Source organism: Argentina silus (genome assembly GCF_951799395.1).
Source record: "Argentina silus genome assembly, chromosome: 16".
NCBI classification, from domain to species: Eukaryota; Metazoa; Chordata; class Actinopteri; order Argentiniformes; family Argentinidae; genus Argentina; species Argentina silus.
In genome coordinates, this window is record NC_139670.1 from 13,437,749 (window position 1) to 13,460,248 (window position 22,500).

The following is a 22,500-nucleotide window of genomic DNA, read 5'->3' on the forward strand; positions in this document are numbered from 1 at the left end:
GTTGGTGGTCAGATCGGACCCACGACTTCGATTTCCGTCAGGATCCAGACTAATGAAGCTGCACCTAGTCGTCGTCGTCGTCGTCACCCCCCCTCCCCCAGCCCTCCACCCCCCCATCCCCAGTCTCAGACCTCCCTCAGCGTGTGAAGGTCAGGCTCCCATAACACAATGCACTCCCACACACTCCCTCTCATCATCATGGCCGGGTTAACAGCATGTCACATCAACAGCCGCCACCGGCGCCACCAACAGAAACGTGTGTGTGAGGAACGTGACTCTGTTATCACACACACACACACACACACACACACACACAGGGGGTGTGACAACGTGACAGGTGACCGTGGTGACGTGGGTGCGTGTGTGGAGGGGAGGCGGACACCTGCAGGGAATAATGAGGCAGGTGTCTGTGTGTGTGTGCGTGTGTGTGTGTGTGTGTGTGTGTGTGTGTGGGAGGAACAAGTCTCTCTCAGATCGCTATCCTGCAGAGGGGCTGGCATGGCACGCAGAGCCGCATCTCTGGAAGTTTACTGAGGTGAATGACAGTATAATTAAAAGGGTCCCTCTCCGCAGGTCCTCTGCCACCCAGACACCACCATGCTGGCCTCGTCTAAGTAAATCGGCTTTTTCCTTCAGTCTGAAACTCCCCCCCGACATCCAGTGAAGCTTATTGTTCCTATCCAAAATGAGCTGGCAGCTTACAGTGAGGTAAAATATTGGATATTTTCTTTACCGTGTGAGTTTTCTGAGGACAATAAGCCTCACGGGATCAGTGTGTAATTACCGCTTTTACTCTGTTTTGGGGTTTTTTCTCTCGCTTTTTTTTTTTTTTTTTTTCTTTTTTCTGCTGACTCCCAAGTATAATACATGAATGAGTTCAGTGAGTTCACGCTTACCATTATGGTCAGTCCGGTTCAAGTGGCCTCTGTGGGTTCAAACAGACCTCCCACTCAGATCAGCCTGTTGCCACTACAGTCCAGTACCCCCCCCCCACCACCCCCACCCCCCCAGCGTGGCCTGCTCCATCTCAATCAGGCCTGCGGAGCGCAGCAGACACTGACAGAGGGCTGAGCTGCCTACGTGACACCGTGCAATCAGAGGAGCAGAACACTGCTGCCCCCCTGAAGCCCCTCATTAAGCGGTTTCCTGTTAATCATGCTGGTGTTTAGGACAGCCAGGAGAACGGCCATTAAACCAATTATCCATGCAAGGCGTCTACTCCACTGACTGACTGACTGACTGACTGACTGACTGACTTGTAGGATGCCTCTCTGTCTTCTCTCTGTTCATTGTTCTCCTTTGGTCCGTCTCTCTCACAATCCCTCACTATTGTTTCTCTGAGCTCACAGACACACACTCTGCTTTCATTTCCCTGTTTTTCTATGAGGGATGATTCTTCTGCCAGGTGAGGACCCAGCCCCCTGCAGTGGTTGTGTGTGTGTGTGTGTGTGTGTGTGTGTGTGTGTGTGTGTGTGTGTGTGAACACGTGTTTGTGTATGTGTGTATGTGTGCATGCGCACGTGTTTGTGTGAGAGTGTGTGTTTGCGCGGTGTGTGCGTGTGTACACGTGTTTGTGTGTGTGTGTGTGTGTGTGTTTGCACTGTGTGTGTGTGTGTAGCATCATATCTGTAGATATGTGCAGTGTGGCAAGAGAGGGAAGTGGATCCGTGACCTAGCATTATTCTCCTGGACATGACATGAGTTGTGAGCAGCCCTGTATCAATCAATCAATCAATGACCTCCAGATTCCCAGGGAGGGGGAGTTCCTTGAAATGTAATCAAATCACTTCCACTGCCTGCCAGTTTCATTTCAGGCTTGTTTTCTTATTTTAGAGTATGTGTGTGTGTGTGTGTGTGTGTGTGTGTGTGTCTCTGCATGTGTGTGTGTGTTTTGTGTGTGTGTGTGTGTGTCTCTGTGTACGCGTGCGTGCGCGTGTGTGTATTCTATCCCTGGAACAATCCAGCGAGCCCAGCGAATGTACCAGAATGCGGGAGCCGCGGCTATGAGAGGGAGAGCTGTAACAATGGCTCAGGGACATGAGTTCAGCGGTGACACGGCGAGACACAAAAGGAACCTACAGGGGGAGAGAAAACAACCCAAACAAAAGGGAGGGGGGGGGATTAATCTCTGAACATGAGTCAGAAAGCAGCCTATTCAGTAGATGGGGTGGGGTGGGGTGGGGTGGGGGGGGGGGGTAGCGGGTGCTGGGCACGGGGGGACTCAATTAAAATTTGATTTTACATTAAGAGTAGCCAGAAACCCCCCCCCCCCCCCCCCCCCCCCACACACACACACACACACACACACACACACCCCACCCCTATCATGCCCCTGGTGCTTGTGTTTGTGTTTGCAACTGGGTCACAGTGCTGATGTTGCTTATTATCCAACGAGCAGGTGCTGAAAGACAGGAGCCTATAAACAAACACCATGTGATTATGGAGATGTGAGTGAAGCGTTGCTTTTTTTTCATCCGCCCTCATCATCATCATCATCATCATCATCATCATCGTCGTCGTCATCATTCCCGACACGGGTGGTCTGGGAGCCGTGAACATTGTAAAAAAACTCGTTTCAGCAATCGGTGCGATTACAACATGGGCATAGAAACCACATGCAGGGCAAGCATGCTAAATGACAACCATCATCGGGGATTGACTGACAACTATTTAGTTATTCATAAATGCACATTTCCTACACCCATGCGAATATGGATGTCAATTATGCAATAAACATCAAGGAGGAAGAGGGCCATTTTCCCACGGGTGTGGAATGCAAATGATTTTCCTGGAAATGAGGAAATAGTAGGCTCATTACCATATGTAACGGAGGGAGGATACAGGCCTTATCTTCAGTGGGAAACGAGTCAGGATTCAGATTATATACCCATCCACTTAGCCCTTCGCTTACACCCTCCCACAATTACACAGGCCCTGACTAAACACTGGCCTGATTGTAATGCAACACTATGGCTCACTAATAACCTTCACTAAACTGTGCTCGGTACAACATATTATTACACCCAAAAGACAAGTGGGTGGACAGGGAGGGGGGTGGAGGGGGAGTGCGAGATGAAGGAGAGAGAGAGAGAGGGAGGGAAAGAGAGAGAGAGAGAGAGAGAAAGATGGAAAGAGGAAATGATGTAAAAAGGGAGAGAGAGAGACAGAAAGAGAGACAGAGAGGAGGAGGAGCCCAAACGAGCAGCCCCCTCTTGGGGAGGGGGGGGGGGGGGGGGGGGTGAAGTCACAGCGGAGGACAGGGCCCCCGGGTCTGTGTGTGAAAGAAGCTCATTGAGGAGCAGACAGAGACGGAGACTGAGACCGCGGCAGGCGGCCAGTGGGAGCCAAGTGCCCTCCCTGCTCTGCCCTGCCGTGAGCCTGGCGCTCTGACTGATCTGATAGTCTCACCTAATAGGGAGTAGGAGGCTCAATCAGCAGGGAGAGAGAGAGAGAGAGAGAGAGAGAGCGAGAGAGAGAGAGAGAGAGCGAGCAAGCGAGGGAGAGGGCAATAACTGAGTCACAGAGAATATGTTTAATGTAGTGCTTAAGGGATGGACAAAAAGTTCACTAAGCACACACGGCGGGGCAGTGAGAGTGGTCCCTTCTAGGCGGGGGGGATTGAAAAGAGGCCATTACCTGCTTCAGTCAGCTCTCCAGGTGTGTCTCTATGGCAGGTCTGAGAGGTGTTACGGTCCACACCAGCTTTTTTGATTTTTTTTTTTTTTTTTTATCAGGATCTCATCCCAAGAGGATTGGATAGAATAGGAAATAAGTGAAACACTCGGATTCAGAGAGATCTACTGGTGCATCAGTGGACAGGCTGTGTCAGGAAATCAGAGCAGAGGACTGTTCTGGGTCAGAGTCCACTCTAAGGGCCAGGTCCAGTAAGTCGTAGACCCGACTTTAGAACAGGGACTTTTCCCTGAGTCATTATCTCACTGCCTGTCTAGCAGTGTGAGCTGAATACCCTCCCCCCCCCCCCCTCCCCCTTACTGACAGACAGACAGACAGACACAGACAGACAGACAGACAGACAGACAGACAGAGACAGACATGCACTGGTGAGGCTTGGCAGCAGCGAGGCATTGTGTGGAGTTGACAGGTATCCTTCAGGGACCTGCCATGTGTTGTTAGGATAACGAGGGTAACAGCACCCTGGGGAGGGAGGGATGGGGGGAGGGAGGGATGGGGGGAGGGAGGGATGGGGGGGGGGAGGGATGGGGGGGGGACGGGGGACAGGGGGGGACGGGGACTGGCTCAGGCCTTCTGCTGCAGTAAAAGGCTGCCTGTGACGCTCCTCAAACAAGCCTCTCTCTCCAACGCTCGCTCTCGTCTGAAAACAAAAACAGACAACATGCACTGTGCTACACAGAGCTGAAGTGGACTTGTTGAGAATTGCTATTCCAGCCTGCAGTGGAAATAGAGACCTACCGTAGGTCAAGTTTCCACAATACCTCTAGATACAACCCTGTATTAACATGCTGACGCACAGCGACAGTACCTAACACAGTCCATACAGGTACAGTGGAAGGGCATGTTCATGTTTAAGGAGCAAGGGCGTAAGTCTGTTGGAAAATTGCCACTTCTGGCCACCGCAGCAAAATTCTGTTCTAATTATACTAATAAGAGCCCGATAATAATTAAGAATTAGAGCCCGACCAATACTGGATTTTTGGGTCCGATACCGATATCTGCAGTTCAGATTGCTTTTCGTAAACCAAGCCATGTTGGAGAGAGCAATAGGAAAGGAAATAATCTGAGCCAGGAAGTGTGGTTGTGGTACGCACAATAGTGTGTGTGTGTGTGTGTGCGTGTGTGTGTGTGAGTATTTGACATGAAGTCATTTGCTTCAATCTAACTTGTGACAGTTTGATGGTCCACTGAATTTTTTTTTGTTAAACTCAGTCTATTTAATTTACAAAAAAATACAACAATGTACTGTGAAAAGCATTCTTAACACAGTTAACAGTTGCCAGCCACTCTAATGTCCAGTAATGCTTTATTCCAGCCCTCCCCCTCCCCAAGACAAACTTTATCAAAGTGGTATATTCCGCTCTCTTCATGAGAGTAAACAAACCTGCGTCATGCAGTCCACGGTTACGGCTGATACACCCCTGGCAGTAACAGCATGTTTATATGCAAACCGAGTGACAGGTAGGACACTCCCTTTTAGACTAAGTGATTTTGCCGGATACGTAAATTAAATATTTAGTTCAAGGTTCGCTGCCGATTAAACAGTCATCACAATCATTAAGATGCTTTTAGAAAGCTTGAATGTTACATACCGGATCTTGAAATGTTTCTGAGATGTTTTACAATTGACTGTAACTAACTGGTATATGCCTACATTACTGAAGGCAAGGACAGACTAGGAACCTGCACTACAAGTTTGATTAAAAAAAACAACAACAACTAGAAAATCTAGAAAAAAATGAATTATTATATTCAGGTGTGCTGCTCAGCAGATGGATCAGCCACGGCATACACACTGAGACAATACAATCAGCGAATATCCATACACAGCTCATGCCGGGAAGGTAGATAATACCTGATCATTATTTTCAAGTTCTTCTCTAATGGGTCCTAATGCAGGGGTTTAGGCATTCAGATGGAGACCGGATTACTTTCATTAGGAGCGGAGCACAGACAAAGAGCTCCACACCTTCAAAGACCAACGGAATCGCCTGGGTTCCTCCTAAATCAATTACACACTTCAGCCCAGTGGGTTTATCTGGACAGGGAGAGAGCAGAGATAGTGAACCAGCAATTAACCTGAAATTAAGCCGACAGCTGAAGGGGAAAAACAACTAGTCAGGCCAGTTTTATGCCTCGATGAAGAGAAACAAGATATACTGCCAAGGCAAGGCACTCAGTTACAATAGGAAGCCATCTTATTTTCCACTTCTTCTCCGAAGGAAAACATGTTTCATCATCACAGGAAACTGGGAGAGTCCCTTTGCCAGAGATGTCGTGTGATAGATGAAAATAACCAAGTCTTCCAGGACGCTAATGCACTGAAGCGTAGCTTAAAGGAGGGGGTGTGGGACTGAGAAGAACGGGGAAGTGAGAAGGTGAGAGGAGGAGCAGGTGCAGAAGTCGCTAAGTGCTAACATGCATAGATGCCAGCCTTGCTAATGCCACTTGGCAGGACTTACGCCAACACTGAGACTGAGTTAAAATGCCAGCCCTAAGTTCAGACATATTGTGGGTCCAATAAATCACATTCTTCTGCTACTACAGAGGTTAGAAGACTCATTTTCTTAATTGAACCTCCTCCTCTTGCCCAAACAACAGAGATAGCAGTGTAGCTTTGCTCGTCAGAGAGCTTTTCTCCCAATAATGTTTCAGTGTTGATGCTGGGAATGCGGTGGATATTGCGCCAGGAAAGTAATGGAGAGCTTGTACTGTACCTACAGTACAGAGTGAGTCTGCAGTACTCTAGGTTCTCAGATGAGGCATAAGTGCTTCTGAAATCCTGTCTAAACGCAGCTCATTTGCAAGCCCACTTCACCAATACAACTGGAAAACTATGAGAAAAAACATCAATTCATTTTTTAATGAAAAGATTGGAACGATTCTAGGAGGTGGGCAAGTCATTGTGGATGAGGAGGAGGAGGGAAATCTTACCATTAATTAGCTTGTTTATATTTCCAAACATAGATTTTCTAATTATCTTCTCTGGGACAAGGGTATCCGGAATCCTTGTGTTTCTGTTCCCGACCATAACTTTGATTTTGTCACATTAAATTTAGAGTTCAGGCAGCCAGTGATGGGTCAAAAGGTCCCCAGTAATTATACAGTACCTTCCACACCATTGCACAGACAACTATGAGTAAATTGAAGTATTCGGCTGAATCCACAAAGATTAGCCTTTTGGCAGAGCAAGGTGTATCCTATTAATTAGCAGGCTGTAATACATCTCCAGTGATAGGAATTTTAATGAGGGGATAATCATGTTTAAATATTTGCAGTGTTACTTTAATTGACTCAGCAAGTTTTACTTTAAACTCTATTTGAAGACACTTTCTGCCACAAAGTTCAGTGAGGGCCTATATGAGGCAGCAGCCAAGTACAACACAACCGCAGGATGAGATTATACTACAAAAAGTCCAAGCCTTCACACTATGGATTTTGGCATAGTCAGACACGGAATTCGAGGCAATCAACCTTCGTCAAAGCGATAATGAAATAAGGAGAGCGCGGCTTCTGAGATCAGCTCTACGTCTGTCAGACAGGGAGAAGGTTACAAGTTTCTGATGTAAGCCGAGGCTGCTGCTCCTGTAGCTACCTCTGATGTTACCGCCTACGTAAGAGTGCGTAGCAAACAGCCTTTTGAGACAGAGGAGCAGCAAGGCCTCTCTACATTCATATTCTAAGTGTGCATTTCACAAGGAGGATAAACAAAGGGAATCGCTGGATAGCAAACAGAACAGAAAGAGTGGAGGGAACTAATACACACCTGCAAAGTATTTTACCTGGAATCTAGGCTAAAGCTAGGTCTAATTCCCCCGATTTACCAAACACACAGAGCTTTCTAGAAGTTCATGCAAATCTCCGGGAAAGTTGTGTTTTAAAACAGATGAGATGGAGGGAAGTAATTAACCTCCTGAATGTTCCATTGCGCTGCTTGAACGCCCAGAAGAACCTCTCTGCCACTGGAGAATAGACAGTGAGCGACGAAAGTGAACCCACAGGTCCAATAATCCGCTTGCCTTTAGGATTCTTTAAGACCCTGGGATGAACTCGCAGGACACACTCCATTCTCCTTAATTGGACGTTTCTTTTATATCTCCGGGCAGAAAACACACTGCAAACGCCAGGATGAGTGACAGCGGGATAATTTTGAGAGAGCACGGGTTCGTTTCATTCATTGACGACAATATCTCGTGGCCTATCAAAATGCAATATATTGTGGCCTATCAAAGTGTCTAATGAGACACTGGGGCCTTGGACTTGGTGCAGAACGTTCCTGGTTGTAGCGGGTGAGGACACTGTGTGTGTGTGTGTGTGTGTGTGTGTGTGTGTGTATGTGTGTATGTTATTCCAAGGGCTACAGTGTAAATTAGTTGGCATGACTCATACTCAACACCTGGTATCAGGCCTGTTTGAAGTGGGTCACTGATTTGGTCCACCATGGCACTCCAGGCTTATTCATCCCTTTTGCTACAATACCCATATGAGAACAGAGTGGAGAGAGTCATGATTTGTGCATACTTAATACCATTTATTTCCTATTCAGTATTAGATTGTAAATCCAGGGAGTAAATTAGCCGTAGCCGTTCATTAATCTGGCTTCATAATTGCTTTTGAAGAGCTCTCACTGTCTCGGTGGAGACATTGGGGATAACTTACCAGCAGTTAAACCTAGCCTTATTTATGGCCACTCGCTCTGGTAAATCACACATTCTGGTATGTGGCGGTTCAAATACGGGTGCTTCCAGTTTCACAAGTTATTCAAGTAGACGTGTGACGTTAATAATAGAGGAGTTAAATCTGACTGTATCTTGATGGAAAATGGGTGAAACCAATGTTTTCTTTGAAGTGCTGTACACAGTGCATAACACTTTTGTGGCCATTCGCTCAACTAAGGCACACTTCAAATGAGCTTGCCAACATTGGTATCCTGCATCTTAATAGCCACTGCATGACTCATGGAGGCAAACATTTTGACTGCTTAATATGTCAATGACAGCTCTCTTGGGGGTAGCAAAAGACTCAGAATATATATATATATATATATATCTTGTGAGACCATATCAAAAGAATTAATACACCCCACGTCAACTTTTTTTTCCCCTGAAACAAAAGAGACAGAGGTGTCAGCTCCAGCTTTGGAGATGAATTCATTTGAGTCCCAAAAGATCATACCACAACAGAGCTGTCAGTCACTATAAATCACCCAACACTTCCCTAGCACTGCACTGCGCCATCTGCGCTCTGCTCTTATTTATCAAGTATTTAGCCATGCACACACACACACACACACACACACACACACACACACACACACACACACACACACACACACACACACACACACAGACACACACAGACACACACAGACACAAACGCATACAAAAGGCCATTTCATCAAACGCCAGGCAGCACAACTGAATGGCTGTCTCCCCCCCCCCCCGCACACGCCAACCACAGCCCCCCGCCGCAGACAGCTATGACAGCCACCTCGCTTCCCGGGTCCAAACACCAGCCACTCTCAGGCCTGTTTTAAAGGTGACTAATGCAAGACTAAATAGGCAGTCTGCGTTCTGGAAGAACCCCGGAGACGTGGCATTCAGGTCTGTCAACTGGTTTTGGTCGGGACTTCATTCTTCGACTCTGACATTTCCACAGTTTGTAGGGAGTGTATGTTTTTTTTCTTATACAATGAAGGAAAAGCCAAGCATGTGGGTGCATGATAAAACTTTTCTTTCTTTTTTTTTTAAACAGCTACAGTACATAGACATCATATTTTGAATGCAAGAACGATGCAGTAGGGAACCAGATTAAAAACGCCCAGTCATGCTGGTGAGCAGATTGGAGCTGGACTTTGTTTCATGTACTCATTAAGCAGGGTTTTTCCCAGGAAGCTTTTCCATTGGCCTGTGGTTCACCCTGAGGAACAGACGGGTCTCCCCGTGTCAGCTCCCCCACGCTGGCAGGACTACTGTACGTCAGTAGCTCAGCTGCTCTTTGCTCCTGCTCCACTCTGGCTGACTGCCTCTGTAATAACCAACGACTGGCTCTGGCTCTGCCTCCACAACACTAGGGCTCAACACAGCCATGCTCATCTCAGCTAGTACTCCATCAGTGGGGTTCACCCTATGTTTCAGTGCTAATGGGATATAAAAGGTTGAATACCTTCTTTTGATCAAATCATGACCCACCAAATAATAGGATACAATCCATAAAGGTTGTATCGGTACATATGCAAAACATGTGTGTGTGTAAATGACCCGTTGTCTCGTGTTGATATGGACTCTGCTTAAGCCATCTGTCCAGTGGTGAGAGTGGCCCAGCAGGCCTCAGTCAGACAATACAGACAGGCTGTTTGGCATAGCAGATCGATAGGGATGGGACTCTTGAGGTCTCTCTGGGAAGGGAGGGGGGGGGGGGGGGGGCTGTCTGTCACTGATGACCACACACACACACACACTCACACACAAACACACACACAGTGGTGGTGTGTGTGGGAGGAGGGCGTCTCACAACAAAGTAGTTATGCAGAGACTTACACACTGATCCCTGGACCAAGTTTCATACTCAAAAGCTATTAGTATTAGTATATTATCAGTATATCAGTATATTATTTAAGGCAGACCCACTCCCCATAGGGCACATGTAATCCAAAGCCACTTGTCATGGTCACTTAAGCTTTCTCCTGTCTTCAACTGACAGGCTGACACTTGGGTGAGCCAGCTAGCCAACAGGAGAGAAGCGCTACCTTTGAGTCAATGGGGAGCAAGTGGAGGAATGGGCCTATAGCAGCATGGAATCACTTTAGCACTAATTAAATCAAGCATCTGTCGTTTGTCTTATGAGCTTCCACACAGCAAGCCACCAGGAGCTATAGGCTACTGTTAGAATTACAATGCAAGAAAGCAAAGCCCATAAGTCAGACATGATTGAATTCATTGGGAGATTGACTATAAATAAAGTACAAAATAAAGTAAACTTTACATTAGGGTTGCCCCTATACTGTATCTGTGTCTACAGTACATAGTAGATACATGGTATATGTAGTCAAACATAAAATAATTTGTTATTATTATTACAGTCCTAATTCCATGTGTAATCACAGAACCAGCTCCACTCCATAACCGTGCAAATGCAAAGCCAAAGGAAAGGTGCATGACGGCCACCTCAACACACTGACCATGTACTGTAGCTTGCGTCAGAGCATTTGGCCTAAACAGACCTCACACATAGGTGAGATTAGAAGGTGGTAGTGTGACCAGAAATCTTTCATCTCATAGCCAGACTCGGACGAAAGAAAGAAAGAAGATCTATTTGTATGTTGTGTCAACAGCACGTGTGACACAACACAACTACAGGACATGATGTGGGCCGTACCGCACCATTACATCAAGTGGGAAAATGTCACACAGGTCAAGACAACAGACGGTGACAATCACGTTGAATTTGAGATACAGTATGCTGCATACCACAGATACATACCACTGCATACCACTGAATTCTACAAGTCAAACAGCCACTGATGTGCATTTATTCGGATAGGTTATTATGCATATCTGATGCATCATATCGGTTAACTGTAATTCGCGGAGTTCTAAACATACCTGGAAACACATAGAACATGTTGTACTACGAATTGAACTGGTAATTTACAGGTAATTTATAGGCATTAGGTGAGAACTGAGTCTTATAGACGGAGCATATAGGTGACGCTTCCTGAGGAAGGATGTGTCGTTCTTTAAATAAATGCGCTGTGATCACAGGCGAAAGGACCGGTCTCACTACACTCAACCGCAAAAGGCAAGCGCATTTGTGGTGAAGCTGTTTATTCTGAAGCATAGCACTAAGCGCAGCAGCATAAACCCCAAGACGCACCTGGCTGTTACAGACAGCCTAACGCTGATTAAAACACTATTTTTACCCTCTTGACATATTCTCTATTATTCATCCAGTGCTCTCAGCATCCTTTATTCCCTCCCTCCCTCCCTCCCTCCCTCCTTCCTTCCCTCCAGTAAAAGCATTATTTTGTTTATATATATATATATATATATATATATATATATATATATATATATATTATTTTCTTGGATAGTTTTTCTCTCAATGGTACAATGTGCATATTAGCGCAGATGACTCATTATGGCACAGATGACTCATTATGGCACTATGTAGTTATAGCTGCTGTTATGTATTTCTCTCTTTGAGGTATAATGCCACTGCTTTTGTCAGATCAATTACAACAACACAAAATGACATTCTGAATCGCGACACTCCCCGTGAAGCTTTGATTGTGTGTTAATTAGACAACAGACATTCAAACATTTATTGACTGAATGAATTGCCTGACAACTGCTGTCATATTAAAAAAAAGAAAAAAAAGAAAAAAGATTAAAAAAAAAAAAAAAAAAAAAAAAAAAAGACTCATTTAACTGCTGAGGTTCACTGTGTCATCTGTTATCTTCATGGAAATCTGAAAACATGAAACCCACGGGAGGGGAAAAAACAGATGAAGTCAGTGTAAACGAGACAGACTTTTAATTGCTGCCATATTTGTTAGCTTGGGGGACTGCATGAAAAGCGACATTTGTGGGTGGGAGGTTTTTCGTGAGCGTTGGGTGGCGGCATCACAAATTGTTATGCTGCTGCAGCGGCAGGAGAAGGTTCTCAGTGTCTCAGAGAGAATGTGCAGCATAAGATTTCCGTCTGATAGGCCATTCTACATTCTTAGACAATACCTAAGGTCATCCCTGCTTAATTCTAATCATAGTTCTTAAAATAACACACCTGTGTGTGTGTGTGTGTGTGTGTGTGTGTGTGTGTGTGTGTGTGTGTGTGTGTGTGTGTGTGTGTGTATATATATATGAGTGTCAGGGAAACAGTGTGATTTTCCTGACTGGAACTGCGGCTCAACTATGTGTAGAGGATACATGTGCGGGAACCGAACTTCAGGAAGTGGCATTTCCTTCTCTGGCAGAGCTAAAACTGATGGGAAGGTAGCCAAGGCCGCACTTCAATAAACAAAAATATCGGCTCCTCACAACCATAGAGAAATCTCCAGTTTCACAGACAGTGCACTTGTCCCAATATCATCCAATTGTTCCACTATAAATTGATCTGATATTGTGCTGAATTATCAAGTGGTTTCCCTGAGACGCAGAGCAGATTCCCATGAATACACATGTTCTGGGGGTATGTTTCTACTCAAGTCTCTACAGAACATACATATGTACAACTAGAGAATATCACTGTAGCTTAGCATTCTCTTTTATCCTATGTCTGCTTTCTACACTCGCAGCTCTCAGAAGTTGCTCCCTTCAAGGAGTTCCCGAACAGTTTTACAACAACAACACACCACTTGAAATGATCATCAAAAGGGCGTTCAAATTAATTCATCACACGACTGGGAAACATCTGAAAAACAATGCCTCCCTACGGCCCTGCTGAATCCGATTTTGGAGTTGCCTTGAGAGGAACATGCACTGTAAACTCCTCCAGTTCTCTTTGATTTATCCTGGGATTTCTGGCCTATAACAACAAAGGGAGCTGTGTAACAGCATTAACTCAGGGTCAAGTCATTGATTGGAACATCCTTCTTGCCATTTCATTAATTCACGTGGCTTTATGTCTAGTGAATATAGGTCAGGGCCTAACCTTCCTCCATCATAATAACAATGTATTCAACACGTTGTTACACACATAGTATTTTGGTAATTGCATGGTTAATTGAGCAGTTTGTGTTATGACAAGTGGAATAGTCCATATTCTACTTGTGTAGTAATGCATGGCACTCAACTCCATTACTGCAATGACAAATCAATAATGTTCTGTGTAACAGCCTGCAGACAGATTATAGGTATAGGGGCAAGATCATCATTGTGATTGACTGAGCTTTTAATACACATATACACACATATTGTTAATAAGTGCACCCTTCACTTTGAATGAAGTTCATCAATTAGTTGCTCATCAATTAGTTGACCCTAGGGTTGGCTAAGGGGAGACAAGCATTGAGCATGAGAAGCATTCTGAACATTTCTGAGGAATTCAAGACAGTAGTAAGGCAGTTCAGCCTGTAGCCTCAAGGTAAGTACCAATCCTCCTGAGACAGTAGGAGAACAACACAACTGTCTCAGAGTTTCAGTTCCTGACTGCCTGTTGTGAGAATATGTGGATGTCGGAGGGTACCGTGATGGTTCCAGACTACAAGTCAAGAAAAGTTAAAAGCTGTTATCAAAGAGGTTTCTTTTCCCACAAAGTCATGCCCATTGGCATCTGTCACCTGGGCCCAGTATTTCAAAACGTATCTGATCCGATTTCGGCAATCGGATTGGATTACATCGCAGAATTGGGTAATTCAAAGACGGAAAAAGAAGATTCTGATCTTTTGGATACGGATTCGGATTTGGTAATCCAATCTGACCTTTAATCAAGATTGAATGTTGTTATTGCGTATTTCAAAACTCAAAGGGAGTGATTAGGATAGTTTTGATGTCGAAATCAGGTTAATCTTGATCCCACTGGAAGAGTGGATTCAGGATGGATTTAGAAGGTGAAAGTCACTATAACCAATAAAATAAGGTGGAGATGTTGGGGAAAAAAGAATATACATCTTAAATACAGATCAGTAATAGCATCTAATGTAATACGAGTTATCCAGTGAGATGCTGAATGTTGTCAATGTGTTATATTATGAGTTAAGATAAGATAAGTGAATACATTTACTTATAAGCAACATGCAAGATAATGTTTTGAAATACCGGCTCAATCAGCCAAAACGATTTGATCCTAGATAGCAAAAAAGGCGATTATAGAATCCAGATCATTCTGATCCAGATTAAACATTTTTAAATGCTGGGCCCTGAAGAGAAACCAAGCAGAACCAACCAGTTATCAACTCCGGACCAGGTTTCCACTTCACGTTTTCAGCTTGGGAGAGAGCCAATGTGAACATTTACCACTGCAATGACAATGAAAATACGAGAGGCGGAAAAAGAGAGAAATTCAGTAAAGCCTTCCCACGTTGATTTGTCCCTGACGTATATGGTGTTGATAGATAAACTAAACTGTAGTGAAAAGAGGAAAGAACTAAATCAGAAATGACGTATGTTGTGTCACTTAATGTGAGCTTCATGTTCCTGTTACAGCCTTTGCTTGTACATAAACATACAATATTAAACATAGATTATGTCTAATGGGAGTATTGTCAAAACAATGCATATGGAATGCCTACAAACTAGATACTTGTATAGCAATGATCTTTTGCAGCTTGGTTACCTTGAGCAACAAGAGACACTTTTATGGTGATGTTATCCTAGTAAAAGGAAGTAAGGGTTTCTGTTCGTAGTATCAGTCATTCTGCTTCTATGGGAACATGTGTTTTATTTGCACTGATGGCTATTCTCATTGTCTTTTCTACTTCCTCAATGCACCTGAGACCACATTTGAAACTTAAGGGAGGGGAAATGTACATGTTTCAGCCTTTCTGTAAGGTTCCATTCACCAGACCCACCCTTTGTTCATTTCTAAATAGCTATAGACACCCATTGTTACGAGGATCATTCCCAGACAGTAACATTTGATTGTTTACTGTTATTCTTTAGACCACACCCAGTCTAGCTGCAAATCCTTAGGCCAGATTGATAATCATCTCTGTCAAAATGACACATATCCACATCAGGCTATGTAGACCCTAGTATCACCTCAGAGTGCTTCAACCAAGAGCTCCTCATCAACTGCATTATAGTCCTGATAGAATGGACATTTAGTCAAAACGTATTGTTCCTTTTGTAGACTAAATTGATAAAAGATCAATTGGACACTGCAGTAGGTCTTCCGTAACTAGCCTGGTGCAATGGGACAACGCATACAGTAGTAGGCCTGTAGTAAGTGAACTTCAGGTAGTACAAAAGCTTGTTTGCCTAAATGATATCATCACAGAACTTCTGCAGCAACAGAAATAGAGAGCAAGAGAGAGGCCTCAAATACTGCTCATGAGATCTGCATAGTCACCACAGGATATCTAACCATACAGTGTCTGCTCCTAACCAATACTGTCCAATACTGTACCAGTGATGTGGTGCTTGGTTCTCTTTTCACACATGACTCATCACGTCCTGAGAGTTTACTGATCTGTCTGAGAAAGTTTTTTTTTTGTGTGTGTGAGATAATTTTTAAAGGAAATACTAGGCTATTTGAAACTACTTTCCAAAAGTGATTAAAGTTGCCTGTAACTGTGCAGTAGCCTAACTGATTAAAAACATTGTATTAAATTGCTGTTACACTGTATCTTAGTAATTGCTTTGGAATTACGTAGTATGCAGTTGAGCAGTATGCAGTAAGCAGATTGAGGGTTTATCTGGACCATGCCATGAAATAAGTGAATTCGTGAAAACTTTTAACAGAATGCATCCATAATGTCTGCAACAACAGAAACGTATCGTCCAAAAAGTGGGCGGCAATACCGAACCACTAGCCTAGTCTACACTATTCAAAACGCACCTCGGCCTATTTGTCACATTTTTGTGGTGTCAACGTTTCCGTTAACGCTTCAAAATAACATAAAACAATGACCGAACTGTATGTCGGCTACCTTGATGTTGTACATTGGATTGAGACACGGGATAGTGTGGAGCCGTGCTCAAATGGAAACAAAGCTTGAGCACATTGAGCTGGGCTATCGAAACAACAACAAATCATATACGAGTTGACAAAACAAAGTTCACTATTTAGTCAAGTTAAGGTATGGAGTATTATAAGCTGTTACACAACAATCATGGACAGTTGATACACAGTAACAACTCGTGTTATAAGTCCCAGGGCTGTCTAACGCAGGCCCCACAACACAGGAAACAGTGTTGCAACTAGGCGCGCCTCTGACAATTCCCAGTCCTCAGTACGCTCACAAAGGCAGTGATTCCTTTATTTGCCTTTATGCAAACTACTTGGCAAACTTGTTACTGCCACCAAGGAATTGAGTCCCAAGATTTGCATCCATAACTCCAGGAAAATGTCACAAATCAAAGTCTGGCCTTGGCAAATTATAGTGGGAATGTCGGGATACACTAGTGTTGGGACGTATCATAATCACCATTCTTCCCAAACTTGTGCAATCGGATGCAAAGTAGCCACGACAAGCTAACGAGAGAGCATGCAAGTTTTCCTACTTACCAACACCATACTTTTCCTTTTTTGTAGGTACCCAGCGAGACATTGTTAACAACAAAACTTCTCCGAACAAAGGTGGTGTCTGTTGAAATAGTTCCCGATAACACTCCTCAGTTTTCTGTACACTTTGTTGTCTTCACTGTTGGTGTAGAGAGCCACATCGAGCAGCCATTTTCCACCGCTGACAGGATGCTCCACAAGGGGGTAGAAATTGAACACACCAGAAACTTTTTGTCATGGTGAAGGCGTCAGTATTCAGTGACTGCACTGGACACATCGAAACGATAACCACTCCTGAAATGATCAGAACAGTACAGTGACAGTTGTGGAAGTTACCTAATTATTAGAAATGCATTATTCTGAATAATTCCAGATGATAACAGAATAGAGTAGAGTAGAATATAATATAATGTAATATCCTTCACAGGGGGAACTTCAGGTGTGGCATTTTATCAGACAGTAATAAGTAGCCTAGTAATAAATAGGCCTACAGATATAGACACAGTTCACATGACTATCAATAAACACAGTTAATACGTCTTATTGATGCTGGTATAACACTGTGGATAGACTAAAGACCGAAATCTCCGTCAGGATTAGCGGTGCTTTATATACTATTAAATAAATGATTAATAGAAAGAGATACGGTACACTTATACACATTTGCATTGGTATATTGGTAGTTCAAAGTCAGTTGTTTCTAGTCTTTTCCAGTCATTCATATGAATATCTGTTTGCAGCCACAGGAGTCTTGACAGTTCATTAATTACACTATAAACATATAAAAAATAAATTAAAAAAAAAAGATACCAAATGGAATATATGAAATCCTGTCTCTTTGTCTTTTGGATATGCCTAGTGTAAAGAGTGAGTTGAGGTTGCAAAAATGCAATTACATTTTAGAAAGCGGTACACCCCCCTCTCTCTCTCTCCTCACACACACACACACACACACACACACACACACGCCTGTCCCTCCCCGTATCTGTCCCTCTTTCCAATCCTCTAATGATGAGCAGAGATACCCTGATGTTTATAGTTGTGGAATGTTGATCTGAGGCAGGATTGTCCCTCAAAGCTCAAAGCACTGAGCAACATCAGAGAGACACACCCGGTGCACACCAATGAACCTGCTCATGTTTATTTATGTAACTCAGTCTGACATCCTTAATAACTTTTCAGAGAAAACTTTCCCTCCTGAAGTTAAAATCCACAGTTTTCACTGCATATGTGATTTATCTTTTCTATGAGTGCTTAAAAAAAGTTTTGATTTATTTCCAGCAGAGGGCATAGTGGCTTTCATTCAGTTCCTATTTCACATCATTTGCAGTAATTGAATACTTTACATTTTGATGTTGAGGTGGCAGGGTCTGAGATAGAAAATGATCAGAAGAAAATGTAATCATGCCAGTCTTTGATTAACCACATATTCATTATCTCCAGCGCCATACATGTGAATACTCTTAACTTGTTTCTACATTCTGTAGTAAAAAAAGAAAAGGTTCTTAGTAAATTCCCCCTCTGATGTCAGTGATTTTTAGAAACTACATTGAGTTTCCAGCCATGGGCAATGTGTTTTTGGCTGTAGTTTTTGAAAATCACTGCATTTAGAGTGTTCTTTTTTTTTTTACCCCCAATGACATCATAGGGGGGAATTTCTTTTATAATGAATGTGAGGTAAAGAAATGGTTAAGTGTCCCGTTAATGATACTAATTTAAGTCAAGAATTATACCTGTGTAATATCAACACTGTTACATAGTGCATTACAGTGGTACTACACAGAGATAGGTTTATAAAATGTGAATTTGTAAATTATTCATTCTCAAATCATAGTCGTGATTTCTATCTGTGTGTAGACTCTGATAACTCTTGTATAGGATTGAGTATAGAATGTTTTAGGGTAAAAGCCAGTAAGCAGGTATTCAAGGGATTACAAATTGTTTGTTTTTGTTTCGCATTACATTACATGAAATTTGACGTTACTGTACATGAAATAACCCAGTTTTATTGTTCAATCTGTTCTGAATTATATCTGATTATGGGACACGGAAAATAGCCTCTAGACCAATATGCTCTAATATGTATTAAATATAGTTTTGGGACATCATGCGGGCCAAAGTTTCTTAACTAGGCAGCCACTGAGGCATCAGTCAGCCAGTCTTGCAGGAATCACATGTCTAGGATAGAGGCTTAAGGACAGCAATGCTTCATCAACCACCAACCACGAGATCAGAGGAGGAGCAGCAACACTATCAGGAGATCTTGGACAAAGAGGATCTTGGGGATATGGGGATCGGATAAAGGAGAGTGTCTGGGTTACTGATTAACTGGGGTGAGCTTGGTGTCTATGCTAACTATGCAGTGGTTACGCTTATTCTTTCATGAATCATTTGTTAAGGTGTTTGTGGTTTTTCAGTATTGTAATTTTGTGTATTTGATTGACACCTTAGATAAACCTAAAAGCTTAAATTTCATATTGGCAATTACAAAATATTTCACATTTGAAACTAGCAAACTGTTTTACTTGAAATTAGTATGAAATATTTAACGTCTCAAGTCTACAGACATAGTTATTAGACTAAAAACATTCTGGTACATTCTCTCTCTCTCTCTCTCTCTCTCTCTCTCTCTCTGTCTCTCTCTCTCTACTGCTCAGCCCCTTTGCTCTGTAAGTCTTTTGTTTGGTCAAAGCATCCCTCACAGTCACAGAACCCTGGCTGGAGACAGCACCAGTAGCACCTCTTTTATTTCAAGATCAAGCAAGAGAGCTAGCATGAGAGATGGATCAAGGGAAAGCTGGAACTCTCTGATGACACCATCGCTTTTTCATGACTTTTACTTTTTTGTTTTATTTTCATTCCATCACCCAGACATTCTGGTAAATATTTTTGAATCATATATTCAGACATTTTCAATCATCTTCATGTACTTCATCTTCATCTACATCAAGAAGGTGTATTTATTTACTCTGGAGCTTCCAAGTCATGATAAAATGGTGATTAATGTCTCTTATACTTTTAGTTCTCCAACAGGTTGTGAAACTTTTCTGTCGTCGTTTCGCTACTGATTCCCGGCAGCACATTGCTGACATGCCTGATGGTAACCAGGGGAGATGAGCCTGCCAGGGGATTCTCATTAATATCTTATGTAAAGAGCCATTATGAAGGGACTGAAACCTGAGAGCTGTTTCTGGTTACCTGAGCCCCAAAGTGTGGCTGTCCGAGGGCCAGCTGCCCACCTGCGCAGGGCTCCTGGCTGGAGGAGATCAGGGGATGAGGCCCACTGGGACAGCCTGGTGTCTAAGGTGGAGGTGGTGCCCCCTACCTCCCGTACTCCTCGTCCCCAGAGTGCCATCGAGGGAGGTCAGATGAACAGGTGGCTGCAGCAACTGGAGAGTTTACAGAGTGGACAATTTGGAGGGTCCATCCGTGATCAAGTGCCCTCTTTCTACGACAGGACGGTGTCCATGCCAACCCTTCACAATGAGCCGGTTGGATCCTCCCTGAGCCACCAGGGTCTTCCTTCCCTCTACAGACGGGATCTCTCCTCTTGTGGCACCCCCAGCCTGTGTGAGAGTTCATTGGGCAGCCGGGAGTCACTTAAGGCCGGGCTGTGCCATGCTCCGGATCGCAGGGGGAGCAGGGAGAGGGCTCATATCAGTCAGGCCCCTGGAAAACAGCAGGCCAAACTCTGCTCTCTGTCCCCGGTCAGAATGGGCTGGCTGCCAATCGAAAGGATGGCCATTGTGAGTGACACTCCTGGCCGCCACTTGGAGACCCCTGCCAGCCAGGTAAGACCTGCCTCTGATGCTGTTTGTCACACGAGTGTGTGTTGAAGATATACATTTTGCTGACTGTTGATATACTTTTTGAATGGGGAGAGTATCCCACCTCACCTTTCAATGCAGTAATCATTCTGGTCTCCATGGGCCTTTCATCATAGCACACATTTCTTTTTCATTTGATCAAAAACACAGTTTGAGTATGATGACGCACATTACAGTTGTTTTAACAGCAGAGTACAGTGCCTAGAGCCCTGGCGTAGTTCAGAACAGACTACAAGGCCACATTTTGTAGAAGTGCACTCAAGAAAGAGATTGGCCTTGACTGAGATATGACAAAATTACATTCTTATCAAAGACTATGGCCAATCCCATACTGTGTCTTTGTCTTGTCCAGATCATTGTTGAAGGCTGTTTTGTGAGGACAGTATGTATTTAGAGGATACAGTACGTTCTTTGAAGGGCCTTTTGCCTGCTTTAGAACATTTTGTGAAAAACCCACTATTATCTGAGGGGTATCAACCCGCGAAAAGGGAGCATTTGTACAGACCGAAAGTCTGATTTACATCCTTTTTGGCATTGAAATCCTCTCAGCCAAGCTGATTGTGTTTCTAACCCTTTGGAGAAGGGGAGAGAACACTCAAGGCCTGGGGCAGAGTAATGTGTGATGGAGGTGATGGCGCATGGTGCCAGGGATGGCAGCAAACAGAGACAGCCACAGAGAGCCATTAGTAGTCAACTCTCAGAGACCCAGGGAGAGGGTGGTGCGCTGGCATCATCTGAAAACAGCTTACTCTGCAGGAATTCAATGCATTCTCAACAGGTTTACGACCTATTTGGAGCCGAAACAACACAGAGAGAGAGAGAGAGAGAGAGAGAGAGAGGGAGAGAGAGAGAGAGAGAGAGAGAGAGAGAGAGAGAGAGAGAGAGAGAGAGCTTTGTGCTCAGCCAGTATGCATGCCAATGTATAGAACAAAGTCAATGGGTATTTATTTACCCATTGCTGTGATGCTATATAGCATTTGAAGTAATGGCTTGTCAATGTCATAACCCCTAACTTAACTGCACTGATGCACAATATTAACTGCACTGATGCACAATGGACATCAGTCATGTCCACTTGTCCTGTTTCATGTGAGCCTCATATGACCTCCAACAACATGTCATGGGTTGCAGTGCTGTGCATTGTATGATTAAGTGTGAGAAAAGTGTTGGTCTATTCTTTATAAGTCCTTGATTTATTTCATACTGTACAGTATAACTCTTTTGTCAGTACTGAAATATGAACACACAACACATTTCTTCAGAGATGCGGTGAAGTTGAATTCCTTGTTTATTTCTGGTTGGATATTTTACAGGTGAAATTAAAACAAGCCATCACCCCCACTTTCCTGAAACATCCTGTCAGAGTGAATGGGTCCAGTAAGTATCGTCAGAGTCTACTACATTAATTACCAGCTGTTCTGTTTTACACTAACAATATATGAATAATGAAATGCTCAAAACATACCAATTTATGAAAATCCACAAATGATCTTACAAACACTAATTGCAAACATTTGGCATGTATAATTAATATCCAACATGGTTGTGTTTTTTTTAGCAATGTGAGCAAATTCAAGTGAAAATGAAGATACATCCTTGAGGTTATTGCCCTTTTTAGAGTTCTGGGACATTTCCAAAGCTGTCCTACCACAGCTCCAACAGAGCAGGAGAGACAGATGTGTCTCTACTGCCTTCCTGCAGTGATAGCCCCACAGCTCATTTCAGGCCTGATTTGCCACACTGGCCCCTGTCCTCCCGTGGACTCTAGCAACTGACTGAGTGAAGAATCACATTGAACATAACTGAGTCCATTTCA

General features: G+C 43.7%; 1 protein-coding gene across 3 annotated transcripts in view; it reads right to left on the reverse strand.

Annotated features, from left to right (window-relative positions):
* Positions 1-17,026, reverse strand: part of dock1 (dedicator of cytokinesis 1) — a 162,811-nt gene extending 145,785 nt beyond the window's left edge. For all 3 annotated transcript variants that reach the window (XM_083687166.1, XM_083687165.1, XM_083687164.1), the window contains exon 1: positions 16,861-17,026. In XM_083687166.1, coding sequence (XP_083543292.1) covers positions 16,861-16,903 — 43 coding nt within the window. In that variant the 5' untranslated portion in view covers positions 16,904-17,026. The remainder of the gene's footprint in view (positions 1-16,860) is intronic.
* Positions 17,027-22,500: the final 5,474 nt, after the last annotated feature.